This window comes from Carya illinoinensis, chromosome 7 (assembly GCF_018687715.1).
Source record: "Carya illinoinensis cultivar Pawnee chromosome 7, C.illinoinensisPawnee_v1, whole genome shotgun sequence".
NCBI lineage: Eukaryota > Viridiplantae > Streptophyta > Magnoliopsida > Fagales > Juglandaceae > Carya > Carya illinoinensis.
The window spans coordinates 43,507,214-43,526,502 of NC_056758.1; the positions used below are offsets into that span (position 1 = coordinate 43,507,214).

General features: G+C 37.4%; 3 protein-coding genes across 9 annotated transcripts; 2 read left to right on the top strand and 1 right to left on the bottom strand.

Annotated features, from left to right (window-relative positions):
- Positions 1–11: 11 nt before the first annotated feature.
- On the bottom strand, positions 12–10,301 carry LOC122315976 (probable protein phosphatase 2C 60). 7 transcript variants are annotated; one of them, XM_043132359.1, is made up of 11 exons: positions 10,001–10,301; positions 8,983–9,101; positions 8,547–8,610; positions 6,692–6,800; positions 5,665–5,818; positions 4,951–5,076; positions 4,180–4,303; positions 3,772–3,848; positions 3,540–3,592; positions 1,702–1,756; positions 12–454 (listed from the first exon to the last, which is right to left on the bottom strand). In XM_043132359.1, exons 2-11 carry the CDS (start codon positions 9,097–9,099, stop codon positions 248–250), a joined length of 1,086 nt encoding a protein of 361 aa, XP_042988293.1. In that variant the 5' UTR covers positions 9,100–9,101; positions 10,001–10,301; the 3' UTR covers positions 12–247. The 7 variants fall into 7 exon arrangements, with proteins under 7 accessions (XP_042988293.1, XP_042988297.1, XP_042988294.1 ...); XM_043132363.1 differs by having other exon boundaries at positions 8,983–9,105; XM_043132360.1 differs by having other exon boundaries at positions 9,864–10,301.
- Positions 10,302–12,024: 1,723 nt separating this feature from the next.
- LOC122317490 (probable phospholipid hydroperoxide glutathione peroxidase) lies at positions 12,025–15,542 on the top strand. The gene is made up of 6 exons (XM_043134610.1): positions 12,025–12,415; positions 12,973–13,049; positions 13,132–13,193; positions 13,920–14,038; positions 14,123–14,290; positions 15,297–15,542. The coding sequence occupies exons 1-6, from the start codon at positions 12,158–12,160 to the stop codon at positions 15,327–15,329; spliced, it is 717 nt and encodes a 238-aa protein (XP_042990544.1). The 5' UTR covers positions 12,025–12,157; the 3' UTR covers positions 15,330–15,542.
- A 677-nt stretch (positions 15,543–16,219) lies between these two features.
- On the top strand, positions 16,220–19,094 carry LOC122316585 (probable folate-biopterin transporter 6). Its single transcript, XM_043133226.1, has 4 exons — positions 16,220–17,284; positions 17,743–17,838; positions 18,092–18,262; positions 18,363–19,094. Exons 1-4 carry the CDS (start codon positions 16,598–16,600, stop codon positions 18,981–18,983), a joined length of 1,575 nt encoding a protein of 524 aa, XP_042989160.1. The 5' UTR covers positions 16,220–16,597; the 3' UTR covers positions 18,984–19,094.
- Positions 19,095–19,289: the final 195 nt, after the last annotated feature.

The window sequence follows — 19,289 nt, forward strand, 5'->3', positions numbered from 1 at the left end:
CATCATGCGGATTGTTATGAAACTGTACATTTTTTATTCAAGTTTGTGGCATCGAAAAATTCTCAAACCTAAACAAGCACATCGATTACACCCATTTTTCTTAATAATTGATCCCAATATCTTCTAACAAAGCCATCTACAGTTAAATACCTGAGAGCCCATAATTTCAAGAAAATAGGGATTCTCTCGTTTTCTTCTGGTGAAAGTTATCCAGTATAGGATCTGATTTGTGGCTATATGGCAGCAACTATTTTGATTTGCCTTCCTCAATTTCTGATTCAGGATCAGCTAGTTTGGATGGTGAGGATTGATCATTAGCAGATGCTGTGGGCAGAATGTGTTTCTTGAATTGCACCAAGATCATGGTCATGTTGTCACATCCCTCGCCTATGGCTGTTGATGGTGCCAAACACTTATCGAGCACTCTCTCACACACCACAGAGAGCTTGCTTTCCTGCATGATTTACAATGTTTATAGTCAAACAGGACGCAGTACTTTTTAAGACATACAGCTCCATCAGATCAAACAATATGCATGACCTTAACCAGCCAAATATTATAGTCTTCCCTACTAACTATCGAATTGCATTTTCATTCACACAAATTAACCCCATCAAAGTTCTCCCAGAGCAAGATCCTGGTAGAGGTGATTTGTCTGGATTTTGGATAAAAAAAGATATAAAGCAAGCAATGTGTGTTCTAGAAATAGTAATAATAATAATAATAACAATAAATAGGGCTGTTCATCCGGGCCGGATTTTATCCGGCCCAGCCCGGGTCAAATCCGGGCCAGCATCCGAATTTAAAAAATCGGATTAATCTGGTACGGGTATCGGATTTTAAATCCGGATCCAGGTTTTATAAACCAAAAAGAAAAAACCCTAGTTCTAGCGCCACCCCCCCTCTTCTGATTTCCCTCTCTCTCTCTCTCTCTCTCTCTCTCTCTCTCTCTCTCTCTCTCTCTCTCTCTCTCTCTCTCTCTCGGTCTCTGCTCTACGAAGACTACGATGAACTCCTTCGCCTCCCTCCCCAGCTTTTTTTCTGCAGCTTCTTCTTCGTCTTTCTCGGTTCAGCTTCACCCACGAGACTTTCTCGGTTCAGCTTCACGACTCGGCCCGAGTCAGATTGCTCACCACCAAGCTCCAGGTATCCCTCGACGGCGTGAGTGAGTCGGATCTTGAACCCATGAAGACGGAGCTTCGCCCTGAGGACCTGTCCACTCCGATCGTGTCCGGGACGAGCCAGGGTAGCGGCGAGTACTTCTCGCGCGTGGGTGTGGGAAGCCCGCCCAAGCCCTTCTACATGGTCCTCGACACTGGTGGTGACATCAACTGGCTCCAATGCCAACCGTGTCCTGCTTCGAGGCCCAGCCCTGTTCGGACTGCTACCAGCAATCCGATCCGAAAGGTTACAATATTAAAAAAAAAAAAAAAAAAAACCTGGTTTTGATCCGAAACCCGGATTTCCGGGTTGTAAAAACCCGGATTAATCCGGGTTTCGGACCGAGTCATAACCCGGATATAACTGGGCCGGAATCCGGTCCGGATTTTGAATCCGGATTCCGGCCCGGATATACCCGGATACCCGGTCCGAAACCCGGTTGAACACCCCTAACAATAAAGTAATAATAATAATAATAATAACAATAAAACCATAGTAACAAATTACTAAAATGAGAGGGCTAGATACCCATGCACTCACCAAGGTTAGTTGTTCATGAACAAAATCAACCAGTTGCTGGCTCGACATGCAATCCCTGAAAGCAATTAACAGAGACAGTAATCTCCATATAAAGATTCAAAATCACATACCAAGGAGTTATAAGGGTGATAACAGTTAATTACATAATGAAACTCACTAGAAGGACAAATATATCAATAATACTTGTTTGTAGGAATAAACAAAACTACAGTATTTCTTATATTGATTAAAGGCTTTCTATTGGGTGTTCTTGCGTGACAAACAGAACAAAAGAATGCTCAATAGGAATCTGTCACCCAAAGTCACATCCAACTCCCCTGCACAAAATGGTGCCATTCAACATCTCCATACATCCATTTTAATCAGAACAGGCTACCTTGCTCTCTAGTTTCCACAAAGAAAGAGAAACAATTCTCACATTGGTTGAGAAGACACTGAATCTTACTTCTTATTAGCTTTAAACCTTTACCAGGGGAGACAACATGAAAGAAAGAAAATACGAAGGTTACTGCAGTAAAACATGATCTTTTTTACTCAATATGACCACTTAGAAAAGGATACACTAAATTGTAGGGAGAAGAGATTTCATGAGATTTGGGGCGGCTTTGGTGAAGAAACACCTATGTACTTCTACCTCTGATGTTCCCTGACGCAGCTTGGCTTTGCAACCATTCTTTGCATCTTCTATCCAAGTAGACCACAGGTACAATTCATAGAAGTTTGAAGGTAAAGGTACATTTTGTAGAAGTTTGAAGGTTAAGTAAATTTAATTGTACAATCAAGTTTCTTAAAGATCCCCTTCATCAGTGCAATTCCATGATTGGTTTGGCAGAACGTAATTTGACAGTTGAACATCTCCGATAGAACGGACTAACGAGTAACGAGTAGAAAACGTCATATACATTGAAATCATCCGTTGCTGCATTACCCAACTACATAGTTATTAGAGGAGCATGTCTAGCACAATTCTTGATTGCTTGAATGCTATATGTCCACATTAGGAATATTCCTCATACCTTGTTATATTCTCGGAAATAGTAATATGTTGAAATTAAGAGCATGATCAAACATATGTTGGGATATTAATACCAATTGTTATGGCCTGTCCAGTTAAAATAACTTGAGATTTCCCAACAGCCGTTGATTGCAAAATTTATTGATATGGATCGGATGCACATAGCTCCACAGTTATCTATATTTGTAACAGCCAAAGTAAAGCTTCCTTCCAATCTTAACATCCAGTAAGGGGCAACCAATTAAGATGTAAAATCTTGTTTGATGGAAGGATGCAAAATCTTATAACTAGTCATTTTCTTTTGTATACTTCTTGTGTACTCAAGAAAGTTAGGTGACAGCCCTAATGGGTCATTTGAAGGCAGCTGAACGAGAGCCCCTGTAGAAACATCAATCTTTATTTGACATTTTGTTGGTCAGGCTAGCTGTGCATGTCTTGTCACTCAGGGTAATAACTTTATTCTATCTATAAGTAAGAAATGAAAACCTGACCAAACAAGACTGCATACAATTCTTGCAATCAAAAAACTGTGGAAATCTGCAATCTCATTCAATAGAAGGATTGTATGATGCACCTTGCACTTGCAATCAAACAAGAGTGTATGAAAACCACAGCCGCAATGAAATCTAGCAAACCAAAACCACAATTGAAATGACATACACCTCATTAAAAGACACTCCATTTCTTTAAACAAGATGAGCTTCAATTCATTATATTAGCTTTCAGATTTAAATGGTTTGAAAGCATGAAAGCACTCTTGGCTTGGTAAGTCTTATTCCATCATAATAAGCTAAAGCATAAAGGAAAAGAAAAGAATGCTTACCAGATGCCATCACATGCTAACACGATAAAATCATCATCATCCCAAAGCTCAACCTTCAGAGTACAAGTAATTACATATCAATGTCAAGGAAAATTCAATCTTGACAGAGAAATAGATGTTAAAGTATCTATACAAAATGTTTGGAGATTGTAAATTTTAGAACCCAAGATTTATCACATGAGCGCATAATATAAATACCAATTTTTTCAAATTGCCACAAGAATATACATACAGCGTTTATATCTGGATTAGCAGTTACAATTTGCTTTTCAGCAGGCAAAAATTTATTTTGCTTGAATTCCATGTCACCTGCAGTAAATGGAACCTAATCAAATTCTGGAAAATACACAAAAAAAGTTTCCCTCTCCCCTAACAACCATGTAATGTATACCGATATATTTACACACAGGTAATTCACAAAAGCAATAGCTCTAGGCCTGTACTAAAAGAATCTAGCTGCCTACATGGAGGAAGCTCCAAAGAACATGTCCACAAGTTTTGTGTCTTCAATTGAGCTCAAATAATAAAGGCGAAGCACAAGCCAGCAGCTCAATAACTTAAAGAGTAAAAAATATTTTAAAAAATAATTAGAATTTCAAAATCTGGTTTTTAGAGGTTCACATGCATGTAGCCAAGATACCTATAGCTCGAGCGAGATTTAAACTGCCATTGACTCGTCCTGCATGTATAAAACCACCAGCCTTTAAAATCCTTTCCTTCTCAACTTCAAGATCAGGTTTGTGATCCCTAGACAAATTGTATGCCTGAAAAAGAGAAGCCCGGTAAAAAGGAGAGAGAGAGAGAGAGAGAGAGAGAGAGAGAGAGAGAGAGAGAGAGAGAGAGAGAGAGAGAGAGAGAGAGAGAGAGAGAGAGAGAGAGAGAGAGAGGCCACATGGCCACATAAACAGCCAGTAAAGTAAAGTCTAAACCGGATATTTTTATTGGGATCTGCTCCAGTATTAGCTTATGTACTGTGTTAATTAATTTGGGCAAACATCAAGTTTAGTCTCAGCATGCCTGTAGAGTGAGTCCCAGAGGACTTTCATGTTTCCAAATCTAAGAAATGAGTTGTTCTACGGACTTTTCTATGGATCTTTAAGCCCCCATTAAGGATAAAATCTTGTGCTTCAAGTGATATTTTCGTGCAACCGGGGGAGAGAACCCATCAATTGAACGGAGAATAAGCTGATTTAATTTTAATTGAAAGGGAGGTTTACTGATGGGCTCCATAAAATGGGGAGTTGATTTATGATTACTCCTACCCACGAGAGAATAAAGCTAAAGTGTTTTACCCATTACCATACTAAGTGGACAGCATCTTTAACAGCTAAAGCTTATCAAAATAAAATAATAATACTTATCAACAATCAGCAACATATATACTACAGAACTCCAGTAATTTAAAAGTTACCTGACCCTTTCTAGATATCACACAACGAGAATCACCAGCATTTGCAACAACAAGTTGGTTGTTTCTAATAATTGCAACACAGGCCGTGCTCCCAGAAGTTGGTCCAGAAAAGTCAGAATGAGGCCCCTGGCAACAATAAGTTCTCTCTTTAAAACTCGTTTCCTAAAGACTCGGAAAACAAGATTGCAGTCTATGATTGCTCCAGAGAATTACCATTCAGGAAACACACGCTTGTTCAAACTTTGGAGGCTCAAAGGTCTATTTGAAACTCATATAATGGTCAAAGTCAAAGTGTACTCAGTACTGTCATTTATTTATTTATGGAAAACTGTTGTCACTTTTATGAACCAGCATTGTTGACGTCACTTACATTTCATACCTAGGCGTGATGAATTCTGAATGTATGTGTTTGTTCATAATGCACACACATGGAATAAAATTTTTAAATTATGACATTAATCCATTATCAAGTCTAAAAGAAACATCAACGCCTCCAAAGTTTCTATTGACTGATTTCACTTTAAGGTTGGCCTGTCATATGCAGTGATCCAAGTAGAAAACTGGTATACCATGCCTAACATTTTTTTTCCTCAACCTTGCACTACCACTTACCCAGTGACCCAAGCATTGACTAAACAAAATAGCAATATCAGATCAAGCAGATCAGTGTTGACAGTATATAAGGAGAATAACTTTATCTCGTTTTCACCCTACCTCCTCAAAAGCCCAATCATCAGCCTGTTCACTGCTATCACTGCTCCTTGGAGACCAAATCAACCCTTCTATCATGCCAGTAAACTTGTTTATTTTATCACCTAAAACAGCTAATTCCCTCCAGCCCCTTTGTCCGCGCATCATTTCATCCATTCTGCAAAACCAAAACATCAAGCGCTGGAACCAAGAAGAGACTGTACGTGTAAACTCAGGGGATGCTTGGGGAATGAGATGAGATGAGATGAAAAATCTGTGAATACTAGTGAAATGGTTTGTAAATAGTAGTGAAAATGTTTGAGTTATGATATTTTATGGGATTTTGGGAAAGGAGAGAGAAAAGTTGAATAAAAATATTGTTATAAGATAATTTTTCATACTATTTTTTGTTTTGGGATTTGAAAAAGTTGAATTGTTTTTTGTATTTTGTTTGGGAGTTTGGAAACGTTGCAATAATTAGGTAATGATTACATAAAAAAGTTAAAGATTTAAAATTGAAAAGTGTTTGTATTTGAATGATGTTTGAGAAGAAAATGAGATAAAATGAAAGAGATGGGATGAGATGAAACGATCCCATCTTCCAAACAAACCCTTAGCATGGTTGACATCAGAAACATAAATGCACAAACCAGTTGAAAGCCACTTGTAAATGAGCAAATAATGGGATATACAACAGCCTATCCCTCAAGCCATGAAGCATTAACTCCCCATCACAAAAGCAACTCATGCACGAATATGCATGCAATAACACATACTAACATATACACACAAGTGTGTGTGCAGAAAATAATAGATATAGCAGGTATCCATACATAACCTTTTTGCAAAAGAAAAAAAAAACGATGCCACTAAAAGTTTTTGGTGTATACGCATCAGGAGTAGAGTTTTTGGTATGTTTATTACTAAGCAGAACAGCAGCTTTTGAAACAGCATCCAGCACCAATATAGATCCTTATTATAAATGTGATCACATCAATCACAAGAAAGTGATGAGAAAAAACTGGATTATCCAGAAATAAAATTGTTTAACCTGAAAAAGGCTTTCTTAACCGAGGTTCCTATATCTCCAGCAGCATATGCATCACTCTTGAGCACCTGTTGGTGAAGATACTTAGCACAGAACTTTGCAACCACCTTGCCTGCAAAGCTATTGGGTTTACATTAGTATAATTACCTTAGTTGTAACAAAAAGATGAGGTACGTATTTAATTAAGAACAGAGGGGATTCAGCCTTTGTGCTGGGTATTTATCTAACATATAATACACAATTTCAATTTCATCTGGGAAAAAAGAATCTAAGTATATAAGAGCTATTTCTGTAAATGTTGAATTAAGACTATTTTGTGTAAGCCCTCACAACAAAATGCTAATCAAGAAACCCTTCCCTCATCTGCACAGAGATCAGGAACACCAAGTTAGAGCAGAGGAGAGGCCAATTATAAACAGGGTTTAAAATCCATTTCTTTTATCTTAATCATAAGCAGCCTATGGGCAAAAGCAACACCAGAGAATCTAATCTTTAAATGATGCAGGTAGATGAGTCTACTTCTAATGACAATCAATTTTGAGCAGAATGACAGACAACCTTCATCCTTCTAAGATGCACAATAATTTTCCAGCATGCTTAAAGATTCATGCCATGTGGTAAAATCAATCCTTGTTGACCAAAGCATTGGAATAAGGCTTGCTTCTTAGAACCGAAAAAAAACTTTTTGTTTTTGTGTATGGGATATAAATAATTTATAGGCATACTAGCAGGAGTAGATCCTAGGCATTGCCCACGCCTCCTGAACGGTTTGTGGAAGGCTAATCAAACATAAAGTATAAGCTAGAAGAATCTACAGACAAATGAACTGCCAATTTCACATACACCTCTTGACCTTTTGTGATATCCCATTCTGATAAGTGATAAGGGTAGGTGATGCATGAGATCTCACATTACTTGGGAATGAGAAGTTCTTACTCTTTATAATATTCAAATGGGGTTCCAATTGTATCATTGACTAGTCTTTTTGAAGTATAGACTATGTGGTTTGAGCCTTTCATTGAAACGTTACAAATGGCATTAGAGTCTATCCCAACGAAAAAATATGGGACTTGAGCCGTGCCACCTATAACAGAGATTGTGATATCATTTGTAAGTGGGGGAGATTGTGATACCCTATCCTAATAAGTGATAAGGGTAGGTAGTGTATGGAATCCCACATTACTTATGCATGAGAAGTTCTTGCTCTTTATAATGTTCAAATGAGGCTTCAATTGTATTATTGACTAGTCATTTTGAAGTATAGGTTATGTGGTTTGGACCTTTCATTGGGGTGTTACACCTTTGCTAGAAGCTAATACGTGCACACATGCAAATTTCATGGGAAGTTCATAACTAGAGAAATCAAATCAAGTTCAGAGATGATTTCTAAGACTTTGAAATGGACACTTGCAAGTAAAGTTTTTTAATGAATACACATAATGGAACCAATTGAGCAACCATTGTTAGAGCAGTAGAAGCTTGGAAATATTGAATATATTTACGAAAAGATAAAGTTTCACCATAACAACCAATCTGCATGATTAATGCATATAGAAGTTTAATCCTTTTTTTTCGGATAAGTAGAGTTTAATTCAATTATACGCAAGCACACTGTAGACCTCAGAAAATGTAACTAAATAGAAACAGATTGGATCTGACAGAACCCCCTTCTCATAATTTTGTGACATAAGCAATCACCCCTCAGATTTATCTATTAAGTTATATGATTCCAAACGACAGAATGAGCAATGACTGGAAAGCTACAGAAAGATAAATCAACAATGATGCCAAACGAAGAAATCCCAATTACATGAGTCAAAATATATAGATGCAAATATCTGAATCTGACAATTCTTACCTCCATGACCATCAAAAACACCAAAGAACGAAGTAGACGGATCAAGATCAGGATTTGCAGTATGCTGACAAGAGCAATATAAATATCAATGAACAGGATATTAATGATTTTATAAAAAAAATATAATCTAGGTTAAACAGATATAATCAGATAAGTCCAGCAAATGCTAAATCAAGGGAGACCAATAAGTCATTATTTGTGATGTTCCGCATTCCCAAAGAAGCAACTCCAAATACCAAAGATATTGTTATAAGAAAACATTATACCGCTATTAAAAGTGAAAATACTTTAAACTATACTGATGTTTGTTGAAAGCGTGCATAATCAAAGAAAACTATCCATGTTTTATGCTCTTTTTGAATAAGTATATATATGTTGTATGTACTAGATAAACTGTAGTAAGTGAGGCACAAAAAAATTTTCACTAATTACTCACAGCATCCTCCATGGTTGCACGCCAGCCTTGCATGGATGATAAACCAAATCTAAGCCGATCGTTCTCCCCATCTTCAGAGAACTTTTCGGTTTTGGGAGTGCTGAGATATACACCCATATCTGTCTTAAACCATACAAAACCCAATTAAAAACCTTTGCATTGGCTTGTGTGGATAATTATTAAGTTTATTAACAAAATCTTAATAAAAAAATGTGGCATTTCAACCCACAAAATATACCATGTAAGACCATAAGTCCCTACCACAAATCAGCAACATTAATGTCTCTGACTACAAAATGAGCGTAAATGGTAATATTATGTTCGGTTGCGGGGGGAAATGCATGGGAACAGATAAAAGCGGAAAAAAGTACTAGAAATTCTGAATCAGCCAACAGAACCACTTGTCACTTTTTGGAAATGGTAAAACAGATGAAACATAAGATTCAACTTCTTTCGTAGTTCTTTACTGCTTTTCCCTGTTACCTTAGCAAGCAAACCAAGAACCACGTCATCCATACATCGAATACAAACTGCAGGATTAATAGGATGAGATCACACCCACATCATTAAACCCGATCCAGCATCGAACTGTGTCCAAAACGCGTTATTTGAAACAACTAATTGGCTTTCATTGGAAACAGAAAAATTGGATCAGAGCTTGGAGGAGCCTCACAGATCATTTCAGAATCCAATTATTGATTGTATACATAAAGGATAAAATAGAAAACCATACACGTTATTTGAAAACAACCATTTGGCTTTCATTAAAAAAAAAAAAAAAATTATCAGAGTTTGGAAGAACCTCACATATCATTGCAGAATCTAATTATTGATTGTAACCATAAAATGACAAAAAAAAATGAAAGAGAAGAAAACCATACTCAAGATTTACAAAGATATATGCAAGGTGCAGAAGCTGATTTCAAATTTGGATCGCTCAACGATAACACTTCATCATAATAATTGCAGAGAAAAGTGACTAAAATGGAGTAAAGATTAGCTAAAATGGCGTCCGTACAGAGTTGGAGAAGAGGACCTATGAAGGAGGCTTCTTTTGAAGAGTTAGAACGACCCACCAAAACTTTCGGGGAATCCAAGGAAAAAGTACAGGACTTGGCGAGAGACTCAATGAACGGAATTTCCACTGTTCAAAAGGGAGACTCTGATATGAACAGAGACGAGGGAAGAGAGAAGACTTTTTAGAGGACTCGACGGTATGAAGTTTAGGGAATGGATCAGTGACTTGTTGGACTAGGCCAATATTTTCAATCCTCTCTCTCTCTCTCTCTACCCCCCTGTCCTGTATCATCCTCTCTCTCACACACGTTATATCCAATTAATTTATTGGGTAAGATGCATTTATTAACGCCATAGTCACAGAGATATCTTTAATATCCTCCTAAACTATATTATTTGCAATAAACAACCCAATTTACAATGTTACCCGGTCATTCTTTCTATTCGTGAACACACTAGTAAAACACATGTTTGCCTTGCGAACGTAACTAAGAACGCATTTATTCTCTACTCAGGCGCTCGATACCCTCAAAACGTCTTGAGCTGTCGAATGCACTCCATCTTTATCGGGGCAATCCATCAAACAATTAGCGAGCATACACGTGGCTCTTGCAAATGTTCATATCTCTTGTCTTTGTATTTTCTTTTTCCACATGGCACGTGCAAGAAGTTCTGATACACAAATAAAGGCATGAAATAACCGTCAAACTGCCATATTCTGAAAACAACGTTGGATGGGAATATTCATTTGCAGCCAAATGGCCAAATCAGCAAGCAATAGCATATGGCCATTTGAATTTTCTTCGAACATGCTGTATGCAATTCAGCATTTAGATTAATACCTTTGAAGCAGAGTTCGGACAGCAGAATTATCATGTATCGACGTAGAACTATCCACTTGGAGGTTGAAACAACAGTAAGTTGTTAAATAAAGGGCCGGCCGCCTGCCTACGCCAATTAGGGAACCAGCTCCCATCATTTTCAAACTCGATATCATTTATTTTGACACCACGAAAGACTACCAAATCGGTCGGCAAAAACAGAAGGAAAATATATATATATATATATATATGGTTTAATAAATGTGATATTATGTGTGAAAATAAAGAAAAAAAAGAAAAAAAAATATCCATCGTCTATTTTTTTATTATTCTATAATATAATATTAGATAATAAATTTATAAATAAAATATAATACATAATTTTCAATCATCTAATACTATATTATAAAATGATAAAAATTAAGACGAGGCTCCTCAAAAAAGAAAGAGAAGCGTGATGGCTTTTAAATTATGAAATCTTGATTTACAGTGCAGCAAGTAAAAAAGTGCACCAATATATATGCATGCAAGTTAAGAGTTAGGCGGTGCTGTTCCTTTCTACTTCATCGTCTGTCTACTCGCAAACAGCATGAAATTAGAGAATGGGACGACGAGAAAAAGGGCAAAAAGGGGAAAACATGTGCATGCATCCACGTGACGCATCATGTCCTCCCTCCAATGCATCATGTTCATCTAATTAAATCCTAAACAGGAATTAAGATGAATGTCCCCAACGTACAAGACGTGTAATTATGATTATGATCACCCTTTAAAAGATGGCGTCCAAATCATTATAGAATTAATAGTTGGAGATTGCAAAAAAAAACTCATAATCCAAATCCTCTCTCGTGCGTATCTTCTATTCCCTATCAACATGATCACAGTTTGTTGTTATTTATAATTATTATTATAGCCGCAATGAAAATACTATTAGAACACGGGCAAGTTGTAAGCATATTTTTGATCTGTTTAAATAATAATAATAATAATGTTAGATATTTGTTACAGAATTAGTTGATGATGTGGCGAATTAAGAGAATTCTTCTATGTAAACACCAATGACAAGCAAGATTTTATCTTCTCAATGACATGAATATCCATGTTATACTTAAAAAACAATGAATTAAATAAATTAATTTGAGTAAAGTCTGGGGCTAACAATGAATTCCAAAAGAAGAACAGAAGGACGACCACGTGTAGCCACAACTTCCACCGAAACTGGCCACCTTTGGCTCTCTAGTCTTTAGAGACCAGTCCACGGCACGATTCACATTCAACTGGCAACCTTCTTTCCGTGCTTCAACTCTCGAGACATCCTAGTTCTGAAACAAACGAAAATGGCTGCCATGCCTTTGTCTGCTTCTTTGTATGGTTTTTCTCGAACCAAAATGACTCCAAGTTCTTATTCTCTACGGTCTTCAATGGCTTTCTCGATCCCATCCATCAAAACCGCACTCGGGTCCTCCAAATCAGCCATTTTTCAACACGGGATCTCTTTGCAACCGTCAAGTTTTCCCGGGGTTCTGCAATCTCGTTCGTTCACAGTAAACGCCAGAGCGGCTACCGAGAAGAGTATCTACGATTTCACTGTCAAAGTAATTGTTTTAGGGAAGAACCCCTTCTTTTGTCCCCCTTTTGATTCTTTTGTCGTCTCTCTTAGCTGTAAAACTGTCGGTTACTGTTCACATTTCGACTCTTCTGTATTTATTTATTTTTTAAGTCATGAGGTGTGATCACTGGGTGTTAGATGAGTGATATAATACCCGAGTGTATTCTTGTGGTATATTTTGTTTGTGTATATATGGGACTTTCCAGCATCTAATTGGACGTGACATAGGAAAAGAATCAAAATTTATGAACTGGCAAGTGGAAACTCTGTCCTGTATTTTGGCCTTTTTTTTTCAAAAACTGGAAAATTTTTTTTATTGGAAAAACTTGGACAATTAACATGAAAATCGGCCAAATTTATGGCCGATTCGTGGGGAAGTGAAAGTCTAGTTGATTTTCATTGGTATATAGACGTGAAGCGAATTCAATTTTATGTACAGACACGTGTTTTCTACTAGTTTTAAGTTCAGGGCAACTGTATTTGGGGAGGAACGTGGAAATATGTATAATATTTTGTGCTAATGTGTGGAGGTTGTGGATGCAGGATATTGACCAGAACGATGTTTCTCTTAGCAAGTTTAAGGGCAAGGTTCTCTTGATCGTTAATGTTGCTTCAAAATGGTATCCACGCCTCAATAATGATTTGCAACTCTGTTTACTTGTGTTTGAGCCGATGTTTAACCTTTCTTTGTTCAAATCACAGTGGTTTGGCGACTGCAAATTACTTGGAACTGTCCGACATATATGAGAAGTACAAAACTCAAGGTATTCTATAGTAAATGGAGGGTAGTGCCTGGATTTTGTTTGTTTGTAATTTTAGGATCTATGACACTTGCACAAAAAGAACTGTGATTAATGTCTGGCTGTGTACTTTTCATAAAAGTTTCCCTGCTGTTTCCATATGATGTAATTGAAAAAAACAGTAGTGGTCTCTTGAGTATGGAAACGGGGACTCTGAAGTTTGTATACCTTAGTGTTCAAGGATGTGGAGATCAGTCAAACATGCAGTTCGTTTTTGTCTCTCTAATTGTCTTAGAAATATCGTAACAGATTACAATGCATCATCATACATTGTTTCCTTGCTGCAGTGGTTTGGTTCATGCACTGCACATATCATAAAATTGCTAGTATATAATTTATTCAGAGTCAACAAATGATCCAGAAGAGACAAAATGTGGAAATTTTGATTGCCTTTCCCACACACTGCCACCTACATAGACATGCATATATGTATCTACATACGTGTACACACACACACACACATATAGATACATGTACATATTTAAAGCGTCTGAAAAGTCCTGGAATAATTCACATGACTTATTGTTGGTTGTTGATAAATCCCCATAATGTTTCTTTCACATGCTGGGAAGATATTGTTTCCTGTTTTTTTTTTTTTTTAATAGGTGAAAGAGGTTTTATTGATCCACGTAAATAAGCAAAGCCCGAGTATGTTAAATATGTTAGTTCTAAATTGTTTTCTGATTGCAGGACTTGAGATTCTAGCTTTCCCTTGCAATCAGTTTGGGGGGCAAGAACCAGGATCAAACCCAGAAATCAAGCAGTTTGCATGTACAAGGTTTAAAGCAGAATATCCAATTTTCGATAAGGTGTGTTAAATGCTTTTTTCTTCTCTACATAATTTGGTTGGCATGGAATGGTACTCAAGCACTTAGCGTTCCTGAAATCAACAGGTTGATGTCAATGGGCCAAATACAGCTCCAGTCTACCAGTTCCTGAAATCAAGTGCTGGAGGTTTTTTAGGTGATCTTGTCAAGTGGAACTTTGAGAAGTTCTTAGTGGACAAAAATGGTCAAGTTGTTGAAAGATATCCGCCAACAACCTCGCCTTTTCAAATTGAGGTATTCCTTTTATTGTGCAGCCAGTTCTGGAGTTTTGGAAGCTCCTTGATATTAAATACTAGTTGAATTAAAAGATTCAACAGTTACAAATTATTGGCAACATTCATGAGTACCTACACAAACTTGGACATGTAATCATTATAAAAATAATTTTTTTTGGATAACTCCTATGGCGAAGTCAGACAAAATGCCTTTATAATACAGGAATGAGATACAAAGTGAAAAGTTTTCAAAGTACGTGTATGTTAACATAAGTGCACTTTACAATCTATTCTACACCGTTTTCTATTGATGCGTGCACGACTAAGTTAAATAAATAGGCATGTGGATCTAATGGTTTCCTAAATTTACTGGTTGAGAGAAATGTATTACTATTCCTGAAGGCACTAGGGGTTTGGATTTGTTGTTGATTGCAATCCATCTGAAATAAAGGGATTATACCTTACTCCCTTGAAGCTTTTTAGTAAATGGATGAACCTTTTGTTTGAGTCATGACTTGTGCTTGGCTCTATGTTATGGTTTAACTGGTATACATTTGGAACTATTAGCAGCTTCATACCCAAGGTTCCCTCCGTTAAGAAGTTTATGATGTTGGTAGTGAACTAAGACTGTGAATGATGCTACTACAAAACTTTGCAAGTTAGTTCACATGTAATTGGGTTTTAAAAAGAGAATCCTAGTTACATGTCATAGGGTTCTAAAAAGAGAAATCACTGCTCATCACTTTATTATTTGGGGGGATTGGGGGCACAACTTTTGTTTGAATTTCAAGGTGGTTAATCTGCAAAGACCAATAAATAAATGATATCATGTGATGATGCTTCTAGCCATTGGATTTTCTGTTTATATTTCTAAGATAAGTGTTTACCTGTTGACAATGAATTCTTCCGAAACTTTTACCTGCATGCATGTGCATGAGTGTCCTCATACATATTCTTTACATGTAACAAGCACTGGAAGAAATTACTCTCTGCTTCTCTGATGTGTATTGCTTCAATTATTTCAGAAGGATATCCAACGGCTCCTTGCGGCATCATAGAACTGCGAAGGATCAGCTATGCTGAGGGGAAAATAATGTTGGGGAATATCTAATGTAGGGGTATATCTATGTATATATCTGGATTACTCGTTACTGAAGCAGACGTAGCTTCTATGCAATTTATAATTCTAAAGTTGCTCCCTTTTTCCCCCTTCCCCACCCCCAATTTTCTGCGCTGGTATTAATAAATTGCTTAATACAGGTCTACAGCAAGAGAGCCTCTGTGTGCGCATCTGGGTTTGTGATTGTGATTGTGATTGTTTGTCATAACTTCAGCAGGGAACTTAAATCCAGACACGCACATATTCAACGAAAAGGGAACTTAAATCACATATTAACTACGAGTCATCCCCATATTTTTTTCATTGGGTTGAGATTGGATTTAGCAAGCCATTAACTAATATTTATGATTGTGGCAAAGTCTTTTAGAAATATATAAAAGCCGAAACAATTGACCCGCATTAAATAGTTGCAGCACCAAAGTAAAAAGATGGAGGAACATGAAAAGAAAAGGAATTTCAATGATGATTATCAGCCATGCGTCTTGGACGCATTTTTCTTGTTTCCCATGATTATCATAGCCACTTTGACATGCATGCATTGTGAGTTGCCCTGCAAAATTACATGAAGACCTTCGTACTGACTGAATCATCAAGTAACCATGCAGATCATACCTCTCAATAACTGGGTAACAAATTACGACAAAAGCTGACGTTATATTATGTGAGCCTTCCTTTCCAGAACTACAATCTTGTATGACAGGCAGCTATGGATTTGTGGCCTGTTCGGGAAGTCAAAGCCATGAATTTGTATGACACTTTTGTGTTCAAACCCGCGTGGTCTGTCGTCCAACTCTGGCCTGAAATCCTTACCCCGCGCAAATTGCATCCATCCTTTCCGTTAAATACCAAGAGTTTTGATTTTGAAAATAAATAAATAAACAAATGGCGCATCTCGATACTTTTGGAAATCGAGAAGATTATTGTCCAACCACTGAGCATTATGTATCACGCTAGCTGATGAAGATTTTAAAATATTCAATGCTCAAGAATACACCTTCCCCAGTCGTGTTTGATCGATCTGTATTGCCATATAATAATTTTATAGAACTCTATTGGAAACTATTGTCCTAACCACCACAAAGTCAATACTTACGAGTTTACGTTTCTGTAGAATCCCAAAAACTTGCTGAAACACCTGGATAGTGGTGGATATATCACCCTCTTGCGTCGCCTTCTCAGATCTGTTTTCCCTCCCATGCCTCAGCCATGGATGCTAATTTAGAAACCGAAAAGCTCGTCAAAAAACCTGTCCATCCCTCTCAGCTGTCCCCCAATCAAACTTCAAATCATAATGTTCGTCATTTTCTATTAAATTGCTCAATTACTACTACTCCTGTTCTTTCTATCCTTCTTCAACCTTTTCAATGGCTACAAATGCTCTCTTCCCAGCTAAACGCGAGCTTCGTCCTCGGCATATTTCTCGTTCACGGCCTTAGCCAAGGGTTTTCCGGATCTTACTTCAAAGTAGTCTCTGACTACTACTGGAAAGACGTCCAGAAAGTCCAACCCTCAGTGGTACAGCTGTTCTTAGGCCTCTACTACATTCCATGGGTCATAAAGCCAGTCTGGGGCCTCCTCACCGATCTCTTTCCAGTCGGAGGATATCGGCGTCGCCCATATTTTATTTTAGCAGGCGCTCTCGGAACGGTTTCTGCAACAGTGGTTGCACTTGGCGGAAGTATGGCTGTGGTGGTGGCGTTGGGTAGTTTGATAGGCGTAACTGCAGCCATGGCGATCGCAAGCGTGACCATTGACGCTTGTATTGCAAGAAACAGTATCGAGATCCGGTCATTGGCGCCGGACCTCCAGAGCCTTTGTGGGTTCTGCTCGTCGGTCGGTTCTCTTGTTGGGTATTCCTCCAGTGGGTTTTTTGTTCACCATCTTGGAGCTCAGGTCAACTTTCTTTTTCCTTCTTTAAAAAAGAATTCTACGTCGAACTCTTCTCCCATGCGAGATAAAATATTAGTTGATGGTAACTATAACGTGAATCGAATTCATAATATCATATCCCAACATCATATTTTAACTCATTACGTAGCCGTCATATTTTTTTATTTTCTAACTTTGTATCGTTTTCTCTTGGCTTCTATTTAAGATATTAGATCCGTGACAGCTACCATCTTATAAATATATATTTTCAACTACTCATATCAGGACAACTAAATTACTGAGTAATTCAAGTGATCTTATTTCTATGAACTTGAACTGTTGTTAGAGATCAGTTGCTTCAGTTCATTAAAATTATGACATATTGTGTTGCCTATGAACAACTGTTTTTGAAATATTCTGATATAACATTTTAATTCTTTATATTACTCGTAATTCAATCTGTCTATCGTTCTTTGACGTAGGAAGCATTGGGTCTGTTGGCAGTCCCACAAGCCTTATTGATAGTGCTGGGTTTCCTGTTTTACGAAACGAAATCTTCCGTCCGTTCTGGGAAGAAGGTTTCCTTCATTATTTCCCTTTCTTGTACCCTGTAATTTTACTACTGCAGCAGTGCTTATATATGTTTTCTATCATGAAAACTATATATATATATATATATATTCTTTTTTATATGCTTAGGTTACTGATAAAAAATATATACAAACAAAAAAAAAAAAAATCCCCATTGCCACGTACGTACGTACGTACGCCATTTTGGTTTGCAAACTGAATCTAGCTAGTTTGTGTGTATCTATATGTCTTCTGAGTTAGGCAGTGGAGAAAGTAGGAGTGGCAATGAAGGGAATGCAGGAAACAATCAGATGCCCCCAGGTGTGGAAGCCAACACTTTACATTTACCTATCTTTGGCTCTCAGTATAAGTACTCAAGAAGGGCAGTTTTATTGGTACACTGACCCTAAAGCTGGTCCTGCATTTTCTCAGGTTAATTATCCTCTCTCCCATATTTCTCCCTAAAGACACATTGACGTCGATGTTTATTAAATATTATCAAAAGCTAATTTTGCTCTATATATGCATGCAGGAGTTTGTTGGGATTGTCCATGCATTTGGTGCGTTGGCGTCTGTGGCAGGGGTTCTAATCTATCACAAATTTCTGAAAGACTACCCATTTAGAAAGCTACTGTCTTTGGCTCAGCTGCTCTATGCTTCATCCGGTATGCTTGACCTAATTTTCATGCTTAGGTGGAACTTGATTCTGGGAGTTCCGGACTATTTGTTTGTTGTTATGGAGGAATGTGTGTCCAGTACAGTAAGTAAAATTCGATGGATGCCCATGATCGTGTTGAGCACACAGCTATGCCCTATTGGCATTGAAGGTACATTTTTTGCACTACTGATGTGCATTGATAGCCTTGGTACCCTTTCGTCTAAATGGGGAGGAGGAATCGTTCTTCATATATTCCATGTCACAAGGACTAATTTCACAAACTTATGGTTAGTCGTTTTAATTAGAAATATGTTGAGAATGGGAACACTTGCTTTGGTTTTTCTGGTTCCCAATGCTGTTCAGTCAGATAACCTACTTCCATCGGATCTTTTGACAAAGAATTCGACTGAGAGCATAGATGATGAGAGCTTGCAACTTGTTTCTATGGAGAAGGAAACACAAGGAGCAAATGGAAGTATTAGTAGAAATAATTGACCTATCAAAGTAGAATAATGGTTGAAAAACCAGAGCCACAACGAGGATTATCTAAATTGATTAATTTACATGACTTTTTACATATTCTTCTACTGTGTATAAATAACACCATTACAGCTAGCGCATCATTACTCTCTTCTCTCTCTCTCTTTTTTTTTTTTTTAACTGAACTTTTTCACAACAGTTCACGTCTATTATTACAGCATCTTAATTAAATAAATACACGAGGATACCGTGTTAAGAATAGTGAAATTTGACTTCACATCCAGACACACAGCAGGCTCAGCAACACGCATAGCCGCTTGT

Excerpts from the sequence above, each read along its gene's own strand:
- LOC122315976 (XM_043132359.1), bottom strand. The coding sequence starts at position 9,099 with ATGGGTGTATATCTCAGCACTCCCAAAACCGAAAAGTTCTCTGAAGAT. Across the intron at positions 3,849-4,179 it reads AAATCTCGCTCGAGCTATAG|GTGACATGGAATTCAAGCAA; the intron begins GTATCTTGGCTA and ends CATTTACTGCAG. Across the intron at positions 1,757-3,539 it reads TTAGCATGTGATGGCATCTG|GGATTGCATGTCGAGCCAGC; the intron begins GTAAGCATTCTT and ends AATTGCTTTCAG.
- LOC122317490 (XM_043134610.1), top strand. The coding sequence starts at position 12,158 with ATGGCTGCCATGCCTTTGTCTGCTTCTTTGTATGGTTTTTCTCGAACC. Across the intron at positions 14,039-14,122 it reads AATATCCAATTTTCGATAAG|GTTGATGTCAATGGGCCAAA; the intron begins GTGTGTTAAATG and ends TGAAATCAACAG. Across the intron at positions 14,291-15,296 it reads CCTCGCCTTTTCAAATTGAG|AAGGATATCCAACGGCTCCT; the intron begins GTATTCCTTTTA and ends CAATTATTTCAG.
- LOC122316585 (XM_043133226.1), top strand. The coding sequence starts at position 16,598 with ATGGATGCTAATTTAGAAACCGAAAAGCTCGTCAAAAAACCTGTCCAT. Across the intron at positions 17,285-17,742 it reads TTCACCATCTTGGAGCTCAG|GAAGCATTGGGTCTGTTGGC; the intron begins GTCAACTTTCTT and ends TCTTTGACGTAG. Across the intron at positions 18,263-18,362 it reads CTGGTCCTGCATTTTCTCAG|GAGTTTGTTGGGATTGTCCA; the intron begins GTTAATTATCCT and ends ATATGCATGCAG.